This window comes from Rosa chinensis, chromosome 5 (assembly GCF_002994745.2).
Source record: "Rosa chinensis cultivar Old Blush chromosome 5, RchiOBHm-V2, whole genome shotgun sequence".
Lineage (NCBI taxonomy): Eukaryota > Viridiplantae > Streptophyta > Magnoliopsida > Rosales > Rosaceae > Rosa > Rosa chinensis.
Window position 1 is genome coordinate 42639971 of NC_037092.1, and position 27351 is coordinate 42667321.

General features: G+C 38.1%; 1 protein-coding gene across 22 annotated transcripts; it reads left to right on the forward strand.

The window, feature by feature from the left end:
- Nucleotides 1–22556: 22556 nt before the first annotated feature.
- LOC112167749 (cyclin-D4-2-like) lies at nucleotides 22557–27097 on the forward strand. Of its 22 annotated transcripts, none has more exons than XM_040506696.1 (9): nucleotides 22557–23182; nucleotides 23978–24098; nucleotides 24719–24866; nucleotides 24975–25045; nucleotides 25151–25564; nucleotides 26312–26398; nucleotides 26500–26598; nucleotides 26688–26731; nucleotides 26853–27097. In XM_040506696.1, the coding sequence occupies exons 5-9, from the start codon at nucleotides 25553–25555 to the stop codon at nucleotides 27073–27075; spliced, it is 465 nt and encodes a 154-aa protein (XP_040362630.1). In that variant the 5' UTR covers nucleotides 22557–23182; nucleotides 23978–24098; nucleotides 24719–24866; nucleotides 24975–25045; nucleotides 25151–25552; the 3' UTR covers nucleotides 27076–27097. The 22 variants fall into 22 exon arrangements, 6 of the variants coding, with proteins under 6 accessions (XP_040362630.1, XP_040362629.1, XP_024160578.1 ...); XM_040506695.1 differs by having other exon boundaries at nucleotides 22558–23182; nucleotides 23957–24098; nucleotides 24653–24866; XM_024304810.2 differs by having other exon boundaries at nucleotides 22559–23182; nucleotides 23285–24098; nucleotides 24653–24866; nucleotides 25459–25564.
- Nucleotides 27098–27351: the final 254 nt, after the last annotated feature.

A 27351-nucleotide genomic window follows, 5' to 3' on the forward strand; every position in this document is an offset into this window, starting at 1 on the left:
ACTTGTGGAAGAGGTCTTGACTTCCTTCTGCAATGTCATTTGTCCATTTGAATAATTGAACCTTTATCTTCTTGCTATTATTCAACTACAAAGTTACAAACTACATACAGAGTTACAGACATAGTCACAGACTACACAGTACCAAATCTCCTCACACATATTTGCATTTAGAGAATTACTTCTCACCCAAAATCGTCTTGAGAGTATTTCTCCTCACCTAGATTCGCCTTGAGGGGATTTTTTTCATGACCTAGATTCGCCTTGAGGGGATTTTCTACTCACCTAAATTCACCTTGAGGGGATTTCTCTTCACTCAGATTTGCCTTGAGGAGATCTCTCTTCACACAGATTTTCATTTAGAGAATTACTGGTTTATTTATTTATTTTTATATCAAATTTTACAGATATTTCTTCACTTTATCGGGGATATATCGCAAATATCTAATATATCGAGGATATTTGACGATGTCGGAGAAATTTCTCAAAAACGGTAGAAGATAAGATATTTACCCCCCAAGATATATCGGTTGATAAGAGCAAAAAGTGCAACAATATTATTGAGTATATGCCCCATTTTAGCATTGTTTCTCCCTTAGTTTCGTGTTTTGATTCATTGAGTCGTTTTCAGAGTCTTGTTGAGTGTTTGGTGTGAAATAGGCGGAAAAAGCAAAATTCATGAAAAATCCTAGTTGGATCAGGATTCCTCACCGTTGACCTTTTTGCGGTCTTTACATTTTTATTCCCTTTTATTTTCTCTAAAAAAATCTGATATTCTCCTACTTGTTGTAGGAAACCTTGCCTGGTGGAACACTTGGAAACAGCAATGCTGGAATCAGAAAATAAAGCATTCAAGACGTTTGACCAAGCAATGAAGAAGGAAAATAAAGGTAAAAGACGTTTTCAGTTGGGGAATAAAGGAGAAAGACGTTTTTCAGTTGGGGAATAAAGGAGAAAGATGTTTCAACTGAAAATAAATAAGAGAAAGACGTTTCAGCTTGTTAAGAGACCCCATTATGAAAGGAATTAAGGCCATAAAGGAGACATTTCAGCTGGGAAATTAAAGAAATTATGATGCAATCCCATCCGTCCAAATGATAAAGGGTATGATCGACAAAAACCAACCAATGCTCCCTTATAAATAGGCAACGTCCAGACCAGAATTATCATCGCTTCCTGGCCTATCGCTTCCTGGCCGATCACTTCCTTGCCTATCACTTCCTAGCCAAAAACTATTCCAAGACTCTGCCTAATTTACTCCTCAAACCTCCAACACCTACAAACCGTGACCACCTTTTATGATGCATGTTACAATCTTGTGCCCTTTTACGTGTTTAGGTAATTTTCAGAGTTAGGTTCATAAGTTTGCGTGCTACAATAACGGTGAGAGTTCTTGTGTGTTTGCTTAATTTGCCAAGAGTAATTGTTATTTGTTAAGACGCTGAGTTAAACAAGTAGTAATTAGTTCTAACGAGTGGTAAAAATCATGCTTTAATGATTAAACGATTCTGGAAATTACGTGTTAAATTCTATGTGTAATAGTTAATTTGCACGTGTGAGTTGATTCGAGGGTTAGATAATACTACTAGTTAAGAGAATTATGCTGAGTATTTTCAAAAATTAGTAGTACTAGGCTTGGTAAGGACTTTTCCGATCCAAGCCTACATTAGAACGAATCAGATAAATGGATTGATCTGCTGAGGCTTTTCATTTGGGATCTTATCTAGGCATTTAAGATGGGCACATTTTTGTAGCATGTTGAAATAGATTTTCTGTTTTTACACTTAGTAATTTCTGAGTGGTATTGGTCTAGGTTAGAGAAGTCAATCATTGTATATAGGTTTATTTGTTTTGTTTTTATTTTAAGTAGATTAGGTACCAAATTTCAAAACCCCCCATTTTATTCTTTTATTTGTTAATTGACCTTTTTGTGTAGGTGTACCCTACAATCCCCGGACTGAACGATCCCTGCTTATCCTATACTGACAACTACATTTTGCAGGGTTAAATTGTGAGGCTATTTTAGCCACATCAATTTTTGGCGGTCCGTTCAAAAAAGGAGATATCGGGGGATATATCGGAAATATCGCAGATATTTAAAACCTTGGGCCTAGCAATATTGTGATGCCCCAGAGATTTGTATTTATTTTCTGAGGATTTTTCGGAATTTAATTGTTGGTTATTGGATGGTTTCATGGCTCATGGATGGAGCGGAAGTGTTTCGGACGAATTGTTATTCGAAAAGTATGGTTTTAGGGGGGTGCGAAGGTTGATTTTTTATACGTTGGGATTCTCCAAAAACTTCCTTCACAAAAGTCGTAGAGCACGTCGATACAAGTTTGTGGACATGCGGAATGCAAGAATCGGAGTTCGTATGAAGAAGTTATGGGCTTCAGAAAAACTTTCTTTTTTTGTATAAAAGGACCAATTTTTGGGGAAATTGCAAAAGAGCCCATATTTCCCAAAAAGGAAACTCGAGCCTGCGCGCAGCCCAGCCATTTGGCCGGCGTCGTTCTTCCTCCTCCGGCCACCATAGGACGTGAAATCAAGTGGGCTTTCTTCACCTCAATCTCCTCTACACGTACGTCTGTGGTAACCATTGAGTGTGGGACGAGCTATGGTGAGCGCTGCAAGGCCGAGAAGAGGCCGCTTCAGGGATGAAATTTCCTTGATCAGAGTCGGCGATTCCAACCACCATAGCCAGTGGTTCTTGAGGGCTTTTGGAGCCCTGAGGGCGTAGATGCTTCTCCCAAAGTGGCTTGGAGCGATTTCACTTGTGGAGGACGAATCGAAGCTTTGAAGTTCTAGGGTTTCAATCAGTCCGATTTGTTCCAAGGTAAAATTCGATCGATTAGTTTATAATTGGACTTTATTGTAGTTATGAAAGTTGAAATTGGGGTTGAGATGGAGAACTTTGGTGTTGGAAGTTTTGACAAATTTCGACTTTGGATTGGCCGCGGCGCCACCACTGTGGTGGTGTTTTCAGGCGGTTTCCGGCCACCTCAGGGATAGTTTCTATTCTTGATTTCGATCTACTTGTTGATACAAGCATTTCGATATATTGTTTACAATTTTTGGAGATCGTATGAGCATGTTAGGGTTTTTGTGATTTCGATAATTTCAGTTATTGATCCGTGAGGATCCGACTATCCGATCGACTTGTGGTTTTGACATATCGATAGTAGAAGTATTCCGGAGACATTGGGTGGTCTCGGATGTGGTTTCGCCTCGATTGGCGTCACTTTGGGAATTTTAGTTCAAAACGGGGATTTCAAACTTTAATCACTTTGTTATTCGTGCACTAAACCGAGACTCTATGTGTTCAGGTGCTTGTGGACTTGTTGAACAGATTGTGGCGATTATTGATAGGAGCATTTTAATGCGACGTTTTACTTGCTTTTCCCTGCATTTTCTGCGTTATTTCCTTAATAAAACCCTGTTTAGGAAAGTTTCCATTTTTTGATTGGGAAAGTTCCTATTTGTAGAAAGTTTCTATTTTTGTAGTTTCTATTTATCATTTTTAGTAAGTTTCCATTTTCAGTAGTTTCTATTTTTCATTTTTAGAAAGTTTCCCATTTTCAGTTTAGGAAAGTTGCAATTTTTCATTTTAGGAAAGTTTCTATTTTTTCTTATCAGTTTCTATTTTCAGGAGCTCCGAGCTAAAAAGTGGAAATGAACGCACGAATGGAAAGAGGAGCTTGCGAACGTCAAGACGAGCGAATATGAGAAGAAAAGGGCCACACAATTGAGCAGAAATGAAGAAATAAGCTTTCCTAGTCCAACCAGGAAATCCTGCAAAATGGAGGAAGGCTTCCCTAGCAAGTTTCCAACGCAACCATGAAAAAGAAATGGAAAAATAATGTGCTTTGTGTTGGAAAATGAGAAGGCTTGAAGATGAAGCAACGAAGCCCAAGAACTCTATGGATTTTCGGCAAATGGATCAAAGGCCCACAAAAGCCCATACAATTAGGGTGTGTGACGCAAGTGAAACCCTAGGGATGTTGTTGCCGTCCAAAAGGAGAGAGAAACAAGGAAAATGACGTGGAAAATCAGAATTATCAAAGAGAATTTCGGTTGAGATTTTCTAGGGTAATTTTTATGGAAAGAAAATATACTTGGGGACTTACCCTAGAGAGTTTGCCGTCCAATGCCAAGAGAAAAACAAGGGAATCAAAAGAAAACCCTAGAGAATTCGGCAAGAGAGATTCAAGGGAGAAATAAAAGGAAAGAGAAAAAGGTGGAGACCAAGAAAAGCTCAAAAGAAGTCTAGATACATTCCTATATTCCCTAAAGGAATTTTGGCCGAATTTAAAGTATAAAATCAGAATATTATCAAGGGAATTTCGGCCAAGATTGTTAGGGAATTAAATGGAATTTTGTGATTGGTTGAACCACCTCATAGGGCTTATTTGGCAAGATATTATTGGAGGAAATTATGTGGAATTTTCAGATTAATTCCATAAGGTTTACACGGCTTGGAGAGCAAGGAGGACGTCCCCTATATAATCTCCCCTCTTCTCAACGTTTTGGACCTCCCACTTTTGCGTTTACACTTTGAAGAAAAATCAGAAAACTCTCTCTAGCCTAGCCGTGTTCATCTCCATCCTCTAGGGCAACCACGAAGTGCAAGCAAGGCCAAGGAAGAAGAAGACAAGCCGTGCACTACCTCCATCACCATCCTTGAAGATTGCTTTCGAAATTCAAGAGACCATTCATCACTTCATTCATCTCATCTTCATCACGGTGTAATCCGATTCTCCTTGTAACCTTTGCTTTGTAATTTTCGTTGGTTATGCCTTAGTTGACACAATTGTTTGAACAAATATTGTTTTCTGAAATTTTATGATTAATTGTTAATTTTCAGATTCATATATTGCGATTTATGGTTGCTTTTGTGTGAGTGTTTGATTAAATTTGCATGAAAGAAATCTTTTGTATGATAATCTTGAATGGTTCGAAACATTTAGGGTTTTTATGTGAATGTTGCTACGAATTTGAGAACATGGATCAACTTTTTGGTTTTGTGTTCTTGAATCGATAAGTAGTAAAGGTTTTGTACAAAAACCGAGTTTAATCAAAGAAGATTGCAATTAGGTGGACTTTTTCATACTAAGTTGCACATTTGAGTTGATAGCCTTTCTAGGTGCTTAATGCATTAAACATGACATGATTGACTAGCTTTCTAGGGTTTGATTGCATGTTTGATAGAATTAATCTAGGTGCTTTCGCTTAGGTTAATTAGCATTGAAAGTAAAATATGGGAAATTGTTTGCTTTTGAACGTTTCACATGATCAACTCCTCTTGCATGACTATGATGAACAATGATGAACTTGAATCAATTTTAATCATGAGTTTCGACTTTGATCTTTGTTCCTACATCCCATTTGTATTTTTATGTTTTTGCATTTTAATTATTCTTTACTTAGATTTTATTTTCGAACTAGAAAACCAAAAACCAAAAAAATCCCCCCCTTTTCGTAAATATGTATTTATTTTGTTATATTTTTGTAAATATTATACTTTGTTTTAATTTTAATTGTTTAATTGTTTGACAATGACAGGTGTACCCTCAATCCCCGGAATAGAACGATCCCTATTTACTTTATACTACTAATGACATTTCAGGGTTAAATTGGTCGCTTCCCAAAAGCGACAATTATGCTTGTTTTGGTTAGCATGTGAAGACGCAGCGGGAATTTCAAGGTGAGTAAATCTCATGATATTTGTTATGAGCATGATCGATTTTCGTTATGAGCAAGATTACCCTATTGTCTTGGAGTTATTAGGTTAACTATGACTATAGTTGGTATTAGTGGTATTTCTGAGTGAATGACTACGTGTGTGTGTGTGTGTGTGTATATATTTATGTGAAATATATATGCATTGATGAATCTTTGTGATGATTGCCATGTAAAGCTTGTGTAGGAATATTTGTGTAATGAATTGTTGGAATCAGTGTGATGAATCTTTGTGATGATTGTCATGTAAAGCTTGTGTAGGAATATTTGTGTAATGAATTGTTGGAATTAGTGTGATGAATCTTTGTGATGATTGACATGTAAAGCTTGTGTAGGAATATTTGTGTAATGAATTGTTGGAATCAGTGTGATGAATCTTTGTAATGATTGCCATGTAAAGCTTGTGTAGGAATATCTGTGTAATGAATCGTTGAAATTAGTATGATCAATCTTTGTGATGATTGCTATCTATGTGATGACTCGCTGGACAATGGCTATCTGCGTGATGACCGGCGAAATTTGTGTGATGATCAGCTGGACAATTGCTATCTATGTGATGACTCGCTGGACAATGGCTATCTGCGTGATGACAGCGAAATCTCTGTGATGATCAGTTGGACAATTGCTATCTATGTGATGATCCTTGAAATCTATGTGATGATCAGTAGGACAATGGCTATCTGCTTGATGACCAGCGAAATCTGTGTGATGATCAGCTGGACAATTGCTATCTGTGTGACGATCCTTGAAATCTATGTGATGATCAGTAGGACGATGGCTATCTGTGTGATGACCGGTGGAATCTGTGCGATGATTAGTGTGACGACTGCTCGGTAGCGGAGCTGAATTGTTATTAAGTTAACAATAATCGAGAAGACTGCTGTGATGGCCGGGGCTACCTATGGATGTCAAAGTGTGGGGTTACGATGATTACTATGATTTGAATTGCTTGGTGTGACCTCCTGAACTAAATTATATGCATGTTTTGAAATGTGATTGCCTTGTTTCTTCTTGATTGTATTGATTGACAGTTTGATTTATCTTAAGAGCTATAGTGGTGACAAATTATACTCTGTGGTGAGGATAGGAAGGTGATTCATTGATTTTCATCTTTGATGTCATGTTGATGACAAAAGCTCCGGGGAGGAATGAGTGTGATTTGGAATTCGCCGTAGTGCGTTAGAATAACGTCAAACATTGCTTGAGGAAGTCTTGTTTGATTGAATTTGTGTAATGGGAAGCTAGTTGAGAATCTGAGCATAAGGCTTTAGTCACCAGTTGACTTATGTAGGCACGATATGGAAGGTTATGGAATTGATGGGCGTAGGTGTGAAATATGTGCATATCGTGTTTAGGTTAAGGTGACTTAAGAATGTATTTATGCTTTGTGATTTTGAGTTTACTCATACGGGCTTGCAAAACCTTACCGGGTTTGTTGTGTAGCAACCCGGTGCACCATTCAAACGGTGTAGGGGTTAATCATGCATGTCAGGGTAATCGTGGTTGAAGCGGTGGCGGGCTCCTTGCAGCTTTACGGTAGGAAGCCATTTTTGTGACTTGACCGTTGATAAGGACTTCCGTTGTGTAGTTAGCTCTGAGGAGCATTTACGTTTTATTTTGTTGTTGGTAATTTAATTCGTAAGTTTTTGTAATATATGACTCTACGGAGTAGGTCAATATTGACATAGTGAGTTCAGGGCATCAATATGTATTTAGTTTAAGGGGAAAAATGTTTCCAGGTTTTTGTTATTGATGGCTGAACGATCACGCATGTATAATTATGAGATTATATATCGATTTTTATTTGTGTTAAAAATCAAGGGCGTGACAAATATATTATCATCATGATTGTTTCTAGTATGGGCATGCATGTGAGGATCACAAAAGAGTGAAGGAAACAAGTATCGAGAGAGCCTCTAACTATAATGATAGAGAGCATCTACCTCACATTTAAGTTGTAGGTGCTATCAGGCACAAACACAAGGGTGGGCTAAGGTGGGCTGTATATTTGGGGGAAAAAATGATTATATATATACCAAGTTATAGCACCCCTAAAAAAAAAAGTCAAACATATATAATTGATTCAAGTTCGATTATTGATGAGTTTTATGCTTTAGGTAATTGAAGAGCACAACTTAAGTAGTTGAATTTGTATTAACATTGAATATTTAACTTTCTATTGTTAGATTTGAGTAACAAAATGCATTTTGTGGATATCAGTGTCGTGCAATTAAGATATTCCATCAAAACAAAGTAGACTTTGCCAAATTTTTAAGAATAATTTTTCTTGCCAGCATAAGGTAAATTTAGCCCACCTCAAATTTAATTCCTGGTTCTGTCCCTAGGTGTTGTAAGGAACTACATTGAATAGGTAAAAGAATTACTTTTTTTTTTTTTTTTGTCCTTTGGCATTGAATGTTAGAAATTCCCATACCGCTTTCATCATATGAGAGGTGAGAAACTCCAGTGCCTAGGCTTTCTCATTTGTCATTCGCGGGTTTCCATCCATATAATGAGAAAATTCATCAATGGTTGAAAAACTTGAGAATGAAGTCATTACGTATAAGGTGAACTTAAACCGGCCGTATGTTCTAACTTGTCAAGAAAAATATTTGGTCAGAAGTCTTTTAGAGGGGTCTTCCTAGAATAGACGTGGATGCTTTCTTTCTTTTTCAAAACTATTGGAAGGGATCTTGAAATACTAGCAAGAATCCAAGAGCTCTTCCTCAAAGGGCCAAAAGTTAATACACTTGATTAGGATGCTTAGCTCAGCTTCTTACCCAAGTCAAAAAGAAAGAAAAAGTAGATACCAGAAGGGCTAAATAGATGAACATTGGTAATAGATCGACTTGTAGCAATTCCCATCAGCTGTGGTAATATTCTTAATCTCTGATGTAATTCACATGTACACGCATTTATTCATTGCTTCCAAAAGCACGCCAGGTACTAAAGTCTAAAACCAGACTTCAAAGCTAAGCAAGGGAGCAACCAACTTAGCCTTACAAAACCACACTCCTAATTAAGATCAAGTACAACTTCAGCACTTTTGTAGAAATCGAAAGCTATATGGCACCCATTACTACCCTTCTCTGCTTCATTCTCTCTCATTTTCGATTTCTCTTCAGCCCGCAGTACTATTCGCCGACATTCCACAACTTGCAAAATCCTGGTTTGTACACCCTTGGAGTCTTACCCTTTCTGTAAATAATACGCAGTCTTGGCGAAAAGATCCTGGTTAGATCATCAATGTTTGGTCGAGGTGGAAGAGCAAGCTGCAGGTGGTGCATGTTATGATTCAGGCCATACTATGTTTTAACATTTATGATCATGATCACATATTCCCTCTCCTAGTATATGAGGCAACTAGCATTTTTATGTATCTTTGTACCCAGTTTCAGTTACTGTTAGACATATCCAATGAGTTAAATCCCCTCTATGAAGGTTACAGAAAATATCCTTTGTATTGTTCACAATGTAATGAGTTTTACATCCCCCCAATATTTTCAGACTGGTTTTTATTTTGAACTTAATCTTAGATATGTACAACTCTCTCCATCTAAGCATAATGGATGAAGTCATGAAGTTACCCAGAATAAAAGCAAACACTACATAAGGTTTGCAAGATGAGGGTATACAAAATCAGAAACCAAGGGAGAGGGGCGAAGTGGATATCCATGTCCGAGATTGTGGAATGTGGTTGACCAAGCCGGGGTCAACAGAAAACGAATTTGGGTAAGAAAGAAGAAGAGAAAATAGTGGTAATCGGTGCCATGCATATATGGATATCTCTAGCTCCTCTTTGGCTGTTGCCAAGGACAATCCGGAGTTGACTCGATTTACCGTAGTGCTTGATATCTCTGAAGCTAGATCTTATCAAGAATCGCACACCAACCATTACAACATTGCTTAGCTTATACATTCAAATAGAAACAGGTCTACTCTGCAAATTTTCAGCCAAATTGATGATCGTTAAGGTATTGAACTAGATTAAATCAATTAATGAACCGAATCTGTCCAACTTGAACCGTTAGTGTTCATAATTGTAAATCGCAGTTTTGAATGCCATAATGATTATTAATTTGGCTGAAAATTTGCAGTGATGATCTACTCATATATACCTAAAAACTGAATGGCTAAGATGTGGATATTCGATCAAAAAGTGAGTTTATTCAAGAAAATTCTTAGATTTTAAAATCTAAGGAGGTCCTTAGCATAGAAAGGCTATGTGTGTGTGTGTGTCATGTGTAATAGTTTGATGTGCCTATCACTAAAGTGAGACCATGTATACTTTGCATAGATGGGCTCATCATGAACTTTCAAACCTGCGAAGTTGAAAGCAATACCAACAAATTTAATAATTTTCATCGAGCCTTACCTCATATAATAAGGTTAGAAACAAACTTATATGCTCAAAAAATATATAGTGAATAGAGCATATAGAATTGCTCACTGATTGAAACACAAGATACTCACATGTATCCGGCCAAGAGGGAAGGGAGATCGTTTACCCTGAATTCAAAGAGTAACAAGCATCGAAACTTCGGATTTGAAAAGATACTACAATGAATATTGGATCGCATATATATGCACGAAGCTTCGGGTTCGTGGTCCTATGAACTTATGATTAAAACTTTAGTTTCTAAGGTTTATTATTTTTTAACTTTGGGTTAAAAAAATTTACTCAAAACTTCAAGCTCAAATAATGGTAGTGAAACTTCAGGTTCACTAATTATAAAAAATATAAACTTTGTTCAAATAAATTCAGATATGTGTCAGGCCCAAACTCTAAGTTACTTGACCTAGTGGTAGTAGGGTTAGAATTAGAGATAATCTCGGAGAATTTTGGAGATATCCAATCAATGTAATATTACGTTTCCTTTTACAACTCTAATTTTTTGTCTTGTAATCCTCTATATAAAGAGACCCCTATTATCAATAAAAGTACGACTCAATTCTCTCCCAATTTCAATTTTCCTAAAACACGTCATCAACACGAGCCTAACCCTAGCTTCAAGAAGCCAAAAACCCAAAAATCCTTTTTCTCGTTCGCTGCCATTCGCCGTGCACCTTCCTTGCGGGCCCGTGCGCCTGTTCCTGCTGCAAGCTTCTACCGTTACGAGCCTATGCACAAGTTCAACTGCCTGCCCTTGCAGTACCGTATCCACCCAGTACCTGCTTCACCATCTGCGGCGACCAGGATTGCAAACCAATTACAATCCTAGCTTAGGATCGAAGTTTGACCGCAATCCTACAACAAGGAAAAAGCACCTGCTTAGCCATCTGCTGCGACCAGGATTGCAAACCAATTGCAATCCTAGCTTAGGATTGAAGTTCAACTGCAATCCTACATCGAAAAGGCACTTGCACGTAATCAGGATTGAAGCAACTTCTGCAATATCAACCAAGGATCGAAAGCACACTGCAATCCTGCATGTCCGTTCGCCTGCACATACTAGGACTGAAGCTAGTCTGCAATCCTACAACAAGCGTAATTAAGATTGAAGCAGCCTCTGCAATCTTGACCAAGGATCGAAAGCAGCAATCCTGCAAGTCCGTCTGCTTGCACATAACTAGGACTGAAGCTCGTCTGCAATCCTACAACAAGGATCAAAGGCACTCTGCAAACCTAAGAGGTATGTTTTACTAAAATTAAAGTTCCAGTTTTTCAATTTCTCTTTTTTTTTTTTTTTTCGGGGACTTGTAACCTCCTTCTTCCACCTCCCTTTCTTCTTCATAGGATAGACCAAAAGCCAAGCTGTGGGGGTTTGTGCTCACTCCAAGCTAGGAGCTTGTAGAGTCCTCCAAACTTAGTGTTTGTTGAGAAGTTATGATCGACCACAAACACATCATTGTTTAGATATAATCCAATACCTCTTAGAATCAGATTTCTTAGAAGCAACTACGCTTAGAAATCCCTAATTTCTTGGAAGAGATTACACTCGGAAATTTATAATTTCCTAGGAGCGACTACGCTCAGAAATTTTATATGTTTTCGTGGTAGCCTTTTACGCTCCGAAACTAACCCTAATTTCTTGTTCTCTTTCCAATGAGTAACTTGAACAAACTGGACTTCGCTCCATTGGGAACAACTGGCTTTAGATATCACAAGTGGGTTCGTGACATTTGCCAACATCTCAAGGCCGATGAAATCCTGGATACGATTCTCAAACCTAGCCAGGACGTGCTAACTGTTGAGCAAGTTCAAGTTTAAGAGGTAAATAGAGTAGCCTTGAAGGCCTTGAAGGCAAATAAGGCGAAATTCATCATCTTAATGACTCGTCATATGGATAATTCGCTCCAGTACGAGTATATGAACAAAGAAGACTCCAGAAGGCTGTGGGTCTCACTCAAAGAAAGATTTGGCAACGTCCGTGACTCTCTGCTTCCTGACCTAGAAGTGAGATGGCATAACCTCTGCTTATGTGATTTCAAGTCAGTTCTTGACTACAACTCGGAAGCACTTCGCATTAAATCCTTAATGGAATTCTGTGGTAAAAAGATCACAGATGCGATGTTGATTAAGAAGACTCTCTCTACCTTCTCTGTCTTTGCATTGATGGTTACTAAGAACTATCGAATCGATGTCACTGCAGGACAGATCACAAGGTTTCATGAGCTCATTGGAGCTATGAATGTCGTTGAAAAGCATGACAACATCCTTGTGAAGAACTATAATTCGAGATCTGTGGAAACAGAGCATATTCCGGAGTCCAATTATAGTCGCGCTCCTAAGAGAGGGCGCCAAGAGCTAAACTCTAATCTTCGGGATACTTCTGGACGTTATGGTCTATATAATCGCTCTAATAAAGAAGGTAACAGCCAAAATAGGCGAACAAGGAACCGAAAAGGTCAACGTGAAAAGAGAGAGGAACGCAACGCCTCTGGCCATGTTGGTAGCGCCACCAATATTAAGAGCCATCCTTATGACGTTTTCAGAGTGCCTTAATCAATAGAGTTTAAGCACAAAGATGTATGTTCCTGATGTGGAGTGTCCGACCATTGGGTACACATTTATAGAGCTCGTGAAGAAATTGTCACCGCCTACAAAGCATATTGTGAAGCAAGAGAAGCTCACTATATGGAACAAGAAGATCAAGAAGATGATCTAGAGTAAAGGGTTGAAAACTTCAAATCTGGCTGGGATCAATAGATCGCCAATTCTGTTTAAGTCTTTATTTTTCCAAGAGATGTAATAGGCAATTGCCATATATTGTACTAAAGGCCATTGGTTTAGTTTCTCTTCAAAGTAGGCTCATCCAAAGTGAGTATGACATCTAGGAAGGTTTTGAGATAAGTGGTACTTAAGCGAGCTTTGCTCTACCTACATATCTCTACTCACCTGGTCATATTTATTTTGAAGTTACCGAAAGAAGTTAAACGACTACCACTGTTTCGCATTAGCTAGTACTTGGACTAGATTCTCTTAATGGTTAAGAAACAATGATGTACAATGTTGGCTTATGAATAAAATTTTGAGTTCTTTTCATTATGACTCCATTTTGATTCTGAGCATATTACTTTGTGACTACATGGTTGGGCCATCAGTATTAGTTCAAGGATATGGAATGGCCCAAATTCTGTTTGCCCAATGGCACCTTGATTACTGTCATAGAAACTCTATATGCTAGCTCTTAGGGAGAATCGAACCCTGTTGAGCTATTCGAGCCAATGGATTCCATGCAAAAACCATGTAGAGAACGAAAATGAGTTCCTTTGCAATACCTCTAATGATTACGAACAAAGACGCATCTTAGAGAAGTTTATGTGTCTCTCTAGTGGACTCTATGTCACTATTCGGGCTATTAAATCCAATAAAGTTGTGAGATAAGATCTCTTGGATTTAGACACATATTGGCTTTGTCACGATAGGATAGGTCATCCTGGTCATGATATAATGATCCATCTATTAAAGACTTCACACAGACATCCATTCTTTCGAGCGAAACGAAGCACAAATCAAAGGTTGATTCCTAGACTAAGTATGACCGCTGCTGCTGCCTATGGTGCAGCCGCCGTCCACCACCAGCCTAGGGATGGCATAGTCCCTATCCATGATGCCATGGACGGTGTCTATCATGGTGATGACGCTTCAGGTGATGCTGCAATCACCCACTTTGCTTCAAATAGCGTTTCAGACGCTTAGGCCGAACTAAAATTCTCATTGGTTGATTCTAAGGCCTCTCGCTCGTTTTACAAAGCCCGTTCCTTAGGGAAATTAGGACTGAGACAGTCCTATGCAAAGGATATGAAAATACTCATTCTGCTCTTGCATAGAATCCATGGGGATCCTGTGAACTGATTTAACCAACTTGCGGATATTTAAAAATCTCATGATGTTGGTTGACACGCAAACACGCTGGTCACATGTTATGCCATTGTCCACTTGTAATGCTGCTTATACTACACTCCTAGCACATATCATATTACAATAGGCTCATTCCCCAGATCATCCTATTCAGTCAATTAGACTTAACAATGCTAGAGAGTTTACATCGAAGACTTTCGATAGTTATTGTAATGGGACTGATGTTGGACATCATATTCCCATGTATACACCCAAATAGTTATTGTAATGGGACTGATGTAGTCTGAAAATTGGTAATGCACATCAATCTCCTTATATCCACTTGGGATGATGCAATATTGCATGCAGCTATGCTAATTTGTCTACGACCGACAGCCACTCAATCTTCCTCTGCGTTACAGATAGTGACTGGGTACCAATATTGTACTTACAGATATTTGATTGTGTCATTTATGTGCCAATTGCACCGCCATAGCGCACTATGATGGGTCCTTACAGACGAATGGGCAACTAAGTTGGATTTGAGACTCCAACAATCGTTTGCCACTTAATGCCCTTGCTAGGCGATCTTCTTACCACTGGATTTTTAGATTGTCACTTTGATGAGATAGTCTTCCCATCATAAGGGGGAGTATGAGCACGGATGTTCAACAGGAATGACAGGAATTGTCGTGGTATGTCCCCACTATGTCTCATCTCGATCCCTACTAAAGTGACGAGATCACACATATCTGTTGCAAACATGCCTGCAAGGATGGACGTCCCTATGAAAAGAAGTAGCGCCACCCTAAACGGAGGTAGGCATGGCGCCAACGCCATAGAGAGTGACGCTCTGACGTTATAGGCCATGGCCCCAGCTAGAATGATTGGGAGGCCCGTGCGTTTGAAGGAGATACTTTGGCACAACCCAATCTTTGGATCATCGACACTCAAAATCCATCTCATTAGAATCTTCTGAATTATGGTTATCGTTGGGGGACACCTCAACGTAAGAACCTATTCCTGAAAATATAGAGCTCTTTGAAAATTATACTAGTGTACATGAGACGTGGGATAGAAACTTCATCATGATTGATGATGTATTCGCGCATTTCATTACGCATAAGTTCATTGAGTCCGATGATTTCTAACCACGCTCCATTGATGAATGAATGCCAATGTAGAGAAAATTGGCCTAAATGGAAAGATGCGATTCAGGTTAAGTTTGATTCTCTAACGAAGAGGAAGGTTTTCGAGCCAATGATGTCAACACCTCCTAACATAAAACCTATTGACTAATGGGTCTTCGTTAGAAAGTGTGATGAGAAAAAGATATGGTAATCTTGCTTTAGGGCGCAAGGCTTCTCACAAAACGCCCTGGAATCAACTATGATGAGACATATTCTCTCATAATGAATGTCATTACACTCCACTACCCTGTCAGTTTGGTAGTTTTCGAATAACTGAACATGGAGCTTACAAATGTGATAAGTATGTATCTCTATGGGGATGTAAATATGGAATATACATGAAGGTTCATGGTGAACTTCATTTACCCAAGCCAACTTGCTCTAGACCACAGAGCACGTTTACAATGAGGTTGAAATGCTCACTAACGTGACTACTTGATTGGGAAGGGATATGCCCGTGCATTTCTATAACAAGTTTCAGATTCTATCGCGATTCATGTTGGACATGACCTTCATTGGAAGCCCTTAAAGAGTTAAGGGAAATCGCTGAACACTTGAAATTCGAGTTTGAGATGAAGGATCTGATAGATGCTTAGGCATTTTGATAGGGTTAAGCCTTCAGGTATTCCCATAATCGTTCGTAGTCTTGATCCTGAAAATGATCCTCTTCGTCCAAAGGATGATGACGAAGATGTGCTAGAGGCATAAGTGCCTTACTTAAGTACAATAGGCACATTATTATACTTAGCTCAATGCACAAGACTAGACATCTCATTTACCGTGAACTTGTTAGCTAGATATAGCTTTGCGCCAAAGCGATGTCATTGGATTGGTGTAAAAGATATCTTTCGGTACTTGAAATGTCCGATTGATATGGACTTGTTCTATCCCTACAAAGAGACGATGGATTCAGACCCATCACACACCAGGAACACCGCTAACACTAGCCTGTGTCCTCTATCCCCATCCCAAAACAACATGTGTTTTGGAAGATTTTGCTGACGTTGGGTATTTGTTTGACCCACACAAAGATTATTCCCAAAGTGGTTAAGTGTTCACCATGGGTAAGATAGCGATATCTTGGAGGTCTACAGAACAAACCCTAGTCGCTATATCTTCAAACCATGCAGAGATTATTGCTCTTCACGAAGTAGTTCGTGAATATATATGGATTAGATCTATAATTATGCATGTTCAAATAATTGTGGTTTGAAGTCTACCACAGATGAGCCTACCAGCATTTAGAAAAATGCTGCTTGTTTTGAACGAATAAAGCAAGGCTACATTAAAAGCGACAACACCAAGTATCATCAGCAAGAACAGACTCTGTTCAAGATCAAAGCGAACTAGGTTTTATCTGTGGACAGTATGGCAGACTTGCTCACTAAGTCATTGCCTAAATTCCACTTTTGAGAAACATGTTGGTAGCATCGTTTGTGGAAGTTATCCGAACTCCCATGACAGTAGTCATCAGGGGGAGATGCAGACATCAAGAGGAGATGTCTACATGTATGGTCTCGAAACGTGAAGGGTGTGTTGTGCTCTTTTTCCTCTTCGACCGAGGTTATTTTTGTCCCACAGGGTTACGTTTTTGTTACTCGACAATGTTTTTAATGAGGCAACGAGATGAGCACCATGTTTGGGCGACACAAGGGGAAGTGTTCAAGTAAATCCAATATATGTGTCTAACCTGGCCCAAACCCTAAGTTACTTGACCTAGTGGTAATAGGGTTAGAATTAGAGATAATCTCGGAGAATCTTGGAGATATCTAATCAATGTAATATTACGTTTCCTTTTACAACTCTGATTCTATGCCTTAGAGATATTTTTTTTGTTTGTTTTGAATTAGAAGTTGAATTCATTAGATCAACAACCAAAGCCTAGAGTCTACAAAAACTTACATAAGAAATCTGGTAAGAAAATCTGAACTACCTACCTAAGCTAGAGCAAACCATTAAGATCTCTGGGATGTTCATATCTAAGCAAGCCTATACAAGAATGAACAAACCTCACTCGCTACAGAAAGAAAATCATTCAACTAGCCCTCACTTGTCAATCAGGCAATTGTGGTACAAGCAAGAACCTAGAAATATCATAGAAGACTCATAGAAGTTCATTCAAACTCACATAGGCTTAGTATCCTAGGAAAAAAACTAAACAACAACAAACTCTTTCCCTTGAGGGTTAGAGTTTGCTGATTCTTAAGTAGATACCGACTTTGACAGCTTCGCAGGCTTTTTCTTTTGCAAATTAAAAACCAAAGCCCTAACACTATTACAGTGGCCTGTGGCCTAAATTCTCCTTTAGAAACCCTAGGAGCACCACCCAAGAATTGGGCCCAAAGCCCAAAGGACATGGATCAGGACTCGACCTGCTTATAATAATCAGCCAGTCAATTGTTGTTGCATCAAGACCCGAAACCACCCTCGTTGGGCTATGTCGCGCCAATCTGATCCAACTCTATTGGCCTCTAGATGATCAATTAAGGGAGGAGAGCCTTCTCCTAGACTTTTCCACGTTAGTAGCACCCCTATCGCAGTCACCTAGCCATCACGGGCATTGCTAGCAGCCTCACCGTATGCATGACGGCCACGACACCGCAGATAGGCGTCAGCCTAATAGGTAAACGCGCACCAACAAAAATCAATGTCTCATTCAATAGCAAATCTGTAGCAACAGTTTGGAAAGCTCCAATCCCAATCGAACCCAAGGTTTGGAACATTAGCCATGTTAGATACAGAGAGGGAAAACCGGCACCTGGACACGCATGGCGCTTCGCATGAGGGTGGGGATGACCGTCGTCGTCACACTCGGTTGCACGGGTGAGCGTTGAAGCCGCTAGGGTTCCAAGAGGAAAAGGCCTTTTTTTTTTTCGTTGAAAGTCATATGGTTCTACATATATATCTTTACATGACAAAAATTATTTGGTAACCATCCAATTAGGAAAATCATATAGTTTTCTCCAACATCTCAATAAAGTCCTCTACCCAAACTGATTATTATTATTATTATTATTATATATATATATATATATATGTTGTAGGGAAACGATATTAGGAGAGAATTGAGTCGTACTTTCATTGATAATAGGGGCCTCTTTATATAGAGGATTACAAGCATAGAGATAGAGTTCTACATGGAAACATAATCGTACATTGATTGGATATATCCTAAGATTCTCAGAGAATATATCTAATATAAACCCTATTTCAACTAGAGCAAGTAACCACGGGTTTGGGCCAGACACATATTCTGGATTTACTTGAATACTCCCTCTTGTGTCGCCCAAACGTGGTGCTCCTCTCGTTGCCTCATTAAAAACCTTACCGAGTAACAAAAAACCAGTGGGACAAAAATAACCTCGGTCGAAGGGGAAAAAGAGCACAACACACCCTTCACGTTTCGAGACCATACATGTAGACATCTCCCCCTGATGTCTGCATCTTCTCCTGATGACAACGGTTATGGGAGTTCGGATAACTTCCACAAAAGATGCTACCAACATGTTTCTCGAAAGTGGAATTTAGGCAATGACTTAGTGAGCAAGTCTGCCACACTATCCTCAGATCGAACCTAGTTCACTTTGATCTTGAGGAGAGTCTGCTGTTGCTGATTATGATTGGTGTTGTCGCTTTTGATGTAGCATTTGCTTCTTTATTCAAAACAAGCAGCATTATCTTAAATGCTCGTAGGCTCATCTGTGGTAGACTTCAAACGACAATTGTTAGAACATGCGTAATTATGGATCCAATCCATATACATTCACGAACCACTTTGTGAAGAGCAATGATCTCTGCATTGTTCGAAGATATAGCGACTAGGGTCTATTTCTGTAGACCTCCAAGATATCACTGTCTTTACCCATGGTGAACACTTAACCATTTTGGGAATGACCTCTGTATGGGTCAGAGAGATACCAACATCAGTAAAACCTTCCAAAACACATGTCGTTTTGGGATGGGGATAGTGGACACAGGCTAGTGTTGGCGGCGTTCCTGGTGTGTGATGGGTCTGAATCCATCATCTCTCTATAGGGATAGAACGAGCCCATATCAATCGTACATCTCAAGTACCGAATTAATCTATTTGGGTCACACTAGACCTGATTTGGCGTATGCAGTGAGTGTGGTGAGCCACTTCATGCATAATCCGAGTGAAAACCATATGGATGCAGTCGTGCGAATCCTGCGATATCTAAAGAAAGCTCCTGGGAAGGGCCTTATGTTCTCAAAACATCATTGCCTAGAGGTGAGTGGTTATACTGATGCTGATTGGGCTGGTTGTATTACGGATTGGAGATCGACCTCAGGTTACTTTACATTTGTTGGAGGGAACCTTGTCACTTGGAAGAGTAAAAAGCAAAAGGTGGTGGCGAGGTCGAGTGTAGAAGCTGAGTATAGAGGTATGGCACATGGAGTATGTGAGTTGTTATGGTTACGTAATTTATTGCGTGATTTGGGGTTCAAGCCGAAAAGAGCTATGGAGTTGTTTTGTGATAACAAAGCAGCTATTGAAATTTCGCATAACCCAGTGCAACATGATCGTATAAAGCATGTGGAAGTTGACCGGTACTTTATCAAGGAGAAGTTGGATGCAAACCTGATTGTCTTCCTATTCGTACCGACTGAGGAGCAGTTAGCAGATGTTCTGACTATGGGTGTATCAGTCAAAGCATTTCATGACTCACTTGACAAGTTGGGCATTAGAGATGTCTATGCTCCAACTTGAGGGGGAGTGTTGTGAGTCTTAGATATTTTAGGATTACTATTACGAGTAGAATTATACTAATTGTATAGAATCGGGATTGTAATTGTGATTTGATTACTTTCCTTGTTAGACTAGAATTAGGGTTGCATAAGATTGTATAAATTGCCTCTGCACATGTAATTAAGAAATATTGTGTTCATCATCAAAAGCTTCTTATTCACCAAAGCTTCTTAGTTTCAACTCTTAAAACTAATGTAATTATCTAAATTGCTTATCAATGTAATGTATTTTTCTTCTAAAAAAAAAATTAAAAAATTGTTTTCGAAATTTGTTTGTTTGTTCTTTTACAATACTCGTTCCAGTTCAAACAGAAAAACAAGAGAGGGTGCAAGGTCATAGTCAATTAAGGTTGTCACATGCAGACATGCTCTGCTAGTTCAGAATCAGTCACAAGTCCGAGAAAATCATTGAACTTCAAAACTGAGAACTAGCAAAATCAAAAGTGTGATATCCACCAATTTACTTGGTTTGTTTTGTGGCCTTGTTGTTTGCATACCTTAATTATTTTGGTATTGTGAAATATTTTGTTGTTGGATCATATTATATTTTTATGAGACTTTATATATTTTTATTTTTTGTACAGTTAGTTTTAAGGTTAATTTGTTATTTTAGTAAAAAGGAAAATAGGAATTTTAAACTAGTTGTTACAAAGAGGTTGTGTTTAAGTCTGAAACTTATCAGATATTTTCTAATAAGTTAATTGAACCTATGAGTTTTGAGAGAGAAGAAAAGTCTTTTAGGCGTGTTTAAGGTAGAAAAAGAAGAGAGAACAACGTCTGAGTGCAAGGACAGAGAAAGGAGAAAATAGGTTAGGCTGGGCTGACCACAGAGGCTTGAGACGAAGTATCAAGTCCGAGATCAGGTGTTGTGTTACAATTTCGATAAGGTATTTTTATCTAAACGATTAGGTTTCTTTCATTACTTGAAATTAGACTTATCAAGGGTTATTTTGGCGTTGATTTCATAGAAAAACATTAAGAATCGAATTTATGGTGATTTTTCAAAGTTGACAGAAATTAGGAACGTGTTACAGTCATTGTTTGAAGAGCCAAACGCTTTGTTTTAGCAGTTAAATTTTTCTGGAACGTTTCTCTTTATGTCTAATTTATAGGGTAAAATTTTATAGGGTAAAATTTTAGTGAATTTATCATTCATAATTATTTTTATAAAATTCGTTAACCATCTGAATCTAGCTGTTTAGGTCGAGAGGTTTATTTTGGGTTCTGTTTTGAAGACAACTTTTGGGGTTCTAAAAAAACCGATTTCACTCTCAAATTTTTATCATATGCTAAATATTGAGCCTTAAATAGACTTTCCAAATTTCAACAAATTTTAGTTCATATTGAATCCCGTGAAATTTTTGGAAGAGTCATTGTTGGTGAAGGTTTCGTTTCCTGGCTGCAACAGATGTCGGTTTTAGAAAATTATTTGGACAAGTTTTTAGTATTCTTTTGACTTGATATTTTTACAGTAGATTCTTGAGCATGTCTAGTTTAATGCTGTAAATTTTTAAGGGATTTGATTAACGACTATAGTAAGCGAGATTTTTCCTTTGGACTTAGGCCCTGCCAGATTGCTTTTACCGCAGGTTATAAGGTTCTAGTTTGTGTCTCATTTTGAGTTTTTTTTTGTTTGCTTTAGGCCGAGAAACTGCAACTTAGGATTTAGGACGTTCTACCAGTTGAGGTAAGTAACTATTGTTTGCTCTGGAACCATGAAAAATATATTATTGATGATACGTTACTATATTATGTATTATATGCTTATGATTTTGAGTGCACCATTTTTGTTTCCGTTGTGAGTGCTTTGGCTTGTACTAGTACGTATGCATCATGCAAAATTTGATAAGTTTTGAAAGAGATTTCTGCTAGGTACTCTCTTGGCATATCAATACCAGTAGGTTGTCTGGGGAGAAATCTGTTCTTTAAGTGCAAATTATGCATTGTTTTGTCTTTGCAGGTTATGCATTGTCTGTTATATGGCCCACATAGTGGGTTCGTCACTGACGGGCAGGGCCCGGCCCTGAGACATTCAAGGCCCGGGGCGAAGAATAAAATTGGGCCTTTATAAAAAAAAAATATTAAAAATATTTCATCGCCCTGGTCTGGTCTAGCCAGGCCCGCTCCTCCTGCTATTGCTTTATTCATTTCTACGAACCCTTTTCTTTACTTTATTTGGGGCCCCTCGTTGCACTCTCTTTCTCTTTAGCTTTTTTCACTCTCTCTTTCTCTCACACGTTGCCATCCATACTGTGCTCACCAATCAAGGGTGAGCATGACATATTTAGTCAACCGACTCTTTTACAAAAAGAGAAAGAGACAAGCTTTTTGCATTTTTGATGTACTATTAGCCTCTCAAACAACAATTTTTATTTTGCTCCATCTACTGCAAAATTTGGGCCCTGGGCCAGGGCCGGGCTTGCCGACGGGTGACGTCTGTTTCCCACCTTTGATAAGTTTGGGTCTCATTGGTATGTTATGTCTAGAGGGACCTAGAAAGTTCAGTTTGACTTGTTTTGAATGCACTCCATGTACTATGCATTTTACTATATTGTATATAAGTATGGAATGCCTTCCTATTTGTTATACGTGGTGTGTTATAGTTACTTACTGAGTTTATATCTCATTAGTAATTTGTTATGGTTCCAGGTACTGAAGATGAATTGAATGCTTATAAGACTTGGTAGCAACTAGTAGTTGGATCGACGTCCTCTAGAATAAAATTCAAGTTTCTTGTTTAAGATTGTTCTAAAGTTTAGAATGAAACTTCCGTTACTTTTTTATTTATTTGTTATTATTTCAATTTTCATTTTTCAAGTGAACTAAAGTATATTTCGAAGCTTTTCTTTATTTCAATTCGACTTAATGAAAGTACAGTTTTCACCTCCGTATTTTGAGGCTAAATGCCCATCTACTACTCAATTGCCCCTGCCATGCCACCTGTTGATCTGCTCAAAATTAGTTGAGATGGGATTGTCCTTTCTTTGCTGCTTGGTAATTGAGCTTCGTGGAGGAAGGGTAGCCTGTCCAAGTGGTTCTGATGGTTTTGGGACGTCGATTATGCTCTCCTAACCACACCGGAAAGGCCCAACAAGCCAACCAAAGTTGCTCTTCCGATTCGGCCGTAAATGATGAAAACCAGGCTCCACTTCCGGCAACCATTTACTACATTTCCTCTGAGAATCTCAAAGATTCCAAGATTCAGGTAATTTAGAATTTTGGGGTTTTCATTTTTCTTTCGACTCTTTTCCAATATTTAGAGCATACCCAATTGATATTACAATACATTTTGAATTTTTGATTGAAGGACTGGATTCAAAGGATTGGACTCAAGTGTGCGATTCTCTTAACATGCTAGGCGTTTTGCTCTGTTGATATGTATATGGTGATTATATATAGAGGCAAAGTGATGGTGGTACTGGTTTAGTAGCCACTCTCATTGTTCTTCAATTTGAGGCCTCCAGCAGCAATTGCAACAGCTGCAAAAACTCATCATGCAATCCAAGCCACCATGTTATAAGTAGCCACTCTCATTGTTCTTCAGTTTGAAATCTGTACTTGCTTGCTCGTTATATAACCCAGTACCGATTGATTGCTGATAAGTGTTTGTTGTTTGCGAATTTGGACTCCGGAGCCTGGAATCTCATCTGGGTTTTATCTGTTTTGATTGTTTGGGGCTTTAATTTGGGATTGGGTATCTGGGCCTTTGCACTTTGGCAGTTTGCAAATTTGGTTATTTGGTTTTATCTTGATAATTTCTGCATGGAGATTTTCTGTGGATTACAGAAGGTTGGAACTGGGTTTCTTTGTTTGTATGCATTCCTGTATTGTTCTTTGTTTCCCCTAAACGCATGCAATGAAAATGAAATCGTAAATAGGCACTCCAAGGCCCTTGAAAATAAAGAGATGCATAGAATGAAATTAACTTCAAACATTTTAATGTTAATCTTTACAGTCATTTTCATTGCTAAGATTCCAGATTTTGGACTTCGCATTGCAGAAAGACTGTCCTTATGGACTAAGCAAGTAAGAGTTAGCTCTGGGAATGGGATGCCTCTTGGAGATGGCCATATCTGGAGAAAATATGGGCAGAAGGAAATTCTAGGAGCCAAATATCCCAGGTACATAAATACTTTCCTTAATCATACACTGCTACACAATTCTATAAGCCATACATTCCAATCATTGCAGTTACGCTAATTGATGGCATGTACCTTTGAAAAGGTGAAGTATAATACATTAGATAAAATACAGTACTTGCTTACTATGTGTATCTTGAAATTAAACTGAAACAGTAGCTTTCAAAGGCATACTAGCCTAGCTAGCCTCCTTCGGGTGGTTGAAATTGAATCAGTATTCTCTGTTGCATGTAACAACACCCAGAGTCCAAACTTTTTTCAACATTATCTGGATATGTTGGGGAGAAATTTGGTTAATATATAATTTTATTGTCTGCAAATGGCATTGGCTTTTCAAATGTCCGCTGTTATACATATGTGATGTCATATATATAGTTTAATATATAATTTGATGACCTAATCCCCTTTTGCTCCGCCAAATTATGATCAATACATGTTATTACTCACTAATATTTTTCCCGCTATCTTTTTGACTTATACTTTTCTGTTTTGATTTTGTGTCAGATTTTAAAAGTTATCAGTATTTTACTTTTCAGGTGATTTAGATTTTGAAGCATAGGATTTAATCTTATTGAAGCAGTTTTATGCCTATTTGTTGAAAGGAACGACCAGGTGCTGATTTAGTATTCATGACTGGGTGGGAGGATATCAGCTGTTTAAGGGATCAACTTAAAGCCCATCCTCTTTTAGGTGATCCCTACCGGGGTTTTGCTTATAACCTGCCATGGGTCAATGGCCACGTCTGAACAGGTTAATTTGTCTCAATATCTGCCTTTACATCAGTATTAACTCATGAAGCTTCAGGATATCATGGTACTCTTACACAGTTTCACACACATATTTTGTTCCTTATTCCAGGTACCTCCATTTTTAGTTCGAAAGGTGTTCACGCAGATATTATCCTTGATCAATTTTCAATAATTCAACAGGTATCATGTCTATGCTCATACTTGAGGCTGCCCTTGATTGGTATATTTTTTAATACAAATATAATTATTTGTTATTATCCCTCATATATTTATATTTCTCTGTAGCCTTCTATTGCGATGAGAGTGCTGTTCGTTTAGTAATGGGGAATATGTAAAAGCTGGTTTGGCTGAGTTGGAGAATTGGTGCTATTGTATTGCTTGCCTTATTGTATTATAAACTCTTACAGTCTTACTGAATAAACAAAGATGCAGTATGCAGGTTCAGCTTGGGATGAACTCAAGCATATTAGGCAATCCATTGGATTCCTGCTATCTTCTAAATCTTATGTTATATCATTTCTCTCTACTTCAAGTAACAATGGTGAAAGCAATAAATAGTAAAGTTGTCCTGAAATTTTACATTTTCTTTTCAGGTTACATCAAAAACCCAAAAAGACACTTGATGAAATAAGCCATGACCTGTGCTCAGTAAGTAATGTGTAAGCAAGGAAGAAGTAAATACATTGCATGTTGCTGTGGGTAATTGTCTGTGTAAATACTTTGGTTGCAATATTGCATGTTATTTCCTGAGAATAGACAATTGCATGTCGCCCAGTTTTTATTTTATTTTATTACTTATTTTTTATTGTAATATTGCATATTGCTTCTTGAGATATTGAGGAATTCTTTGGTTACTTGAATTCTTCAAACATTGCATGTTTCCTTTCTCTGTCATTTATCAGCCATACAGAGATAAAGCTGAAGTTTCAAACTGAAGCAAATTTAGTAAATAGTGTTATTGTGTCTCTCATGTTTATTACTTTTGAAACTCTGACTTTGGTTTAGGACATGTCCTACTCTTCTCTACTCTGTTCAGAAAAAGTATTGATCTTTACACCATTTTTGAGATTCAAAGAAATTAGAGTCTATTTTGCAGAAGAATCTAAAAGTATATCCTCTTATGTTTTAGGGAAGTTTGATGGTAATGGGTAGTCTTTTGTTTAGATATCTCATTATGTAATCCCATAGTCTTATTTTGGTTTGGTGGAGAATCTCTTCTGTTTCACTTTTGGGGCCAAAGCCAATTGGATATTTGATTTGTGTTTTGTGGTCTTACACTTTACCCTGTTCTAAGCTGTAAATGCCAAGGACCAGAGTCGCCCAGCTAGCAAATTCTGACTTCATTTTCGCCTTGGCTGTTATTTTCTTCTGTTTTCTTATGAACCGTCTATACTCATCTTTTGTTTGATTACAAGTTATTGATGAATTGGTTACATTTTTTGACAGGCAAATGCGCATTTCAGCTTCGGACCTCTGTGTCAATATCCATATGTAAGCTACTTGGATCACGGTCTTTCAGCCTATGAAATACCTGTAAGTGGGGAATAAGAGGATGACTTAGTACATTGTCTATTTTATTGCATCAAAGTCCATTGCTGATTGCCTTATTGTTTTCTGCATAAACCAATATGCAGAATGGCAAAGCTTGGACTATGCAATTGTTGGCTGTGGCATGTTTGGCCCTTGCGGCCAAAATAAAGGAGATTAATGCCCCACTCTACCTTGATTTACAGGTCAGGCTTTTGGTCTCATTTTAATTTGATCTTTCTTAAACTTTCTGATTTAGTTGTTTCGGTTCCTAACGATTTGAGCTTTGACACAGGTGGCTGGGTTAAAAAATTTATTCAAGGCCATTGAGAAGGAGATGTAAGCAGTTACTCCATTTATCTGAACTATTCTGATTTAGTTGCTGAGATGTAAGTGTTGTTTCCCTACTAGGAAGAACACTGTCTCAGCCCTAAAATGTTGCACTTCAACATTTATGTAGGTGCAAGTTTCTAGATCTTCTGTTCAACGATTCATTTTTGGTTGAACAGAAATATGTTATCACAACTGAGGGTCATCCCCTTCCAGTGTTAAGTAGTTGGCAGGACAGGCTTCTAGCATCCAAACTAACTGGACTTCAATCAAGGTCTTGCTTCTACCAAAATGTATTCTTAATTATTCTTTACTTTTACAATATGGCCTTACCTCTTCAAGTTATATTGTAAAATGATACCAGCTTTTATAATATCTAAAATGGTAACATATGTGTTTAACATTATCAAAAAAATTCCTACTCAATTGTATATAAAATTCAAGAAAAAAAAGACAACATCGCGCGGGCGGACTATCTAGTATCTGCAAAATTCCTGGCTAGCTCTGAACTAGATTACTTAGAAAATGACACAGGGCAGTCGGTTTTATCAAATTAAATAACAACCTATCAGTTAGTCTGAAGCTCAATTTGTTGTGTTTCGTTTTGATCCAAATCCCGGTTGGCCCAG

What these genes read in the sequence shown, in the direction of transcription:
- LOC112167749 (XM_040506696.1), top strand. An exon ending in TTTCAGCCTATGAAATACCT is followed by an intron (nt 26,399 to 26,499) that starts GTAAGTGGGGAA and finishes ACCAATATGCAG; the next exon opens with AATGGCAAAGCTTGGACTAT. An exon ending in CACTCTACCTTGATTTACAG is followed by an intron (nt 26,599 to 26,687) that starts GTCAGGCTTTTG and finishes GCTTTGACACAG; the next exon opens with GTGGCTGGGTTAAAAAATTT.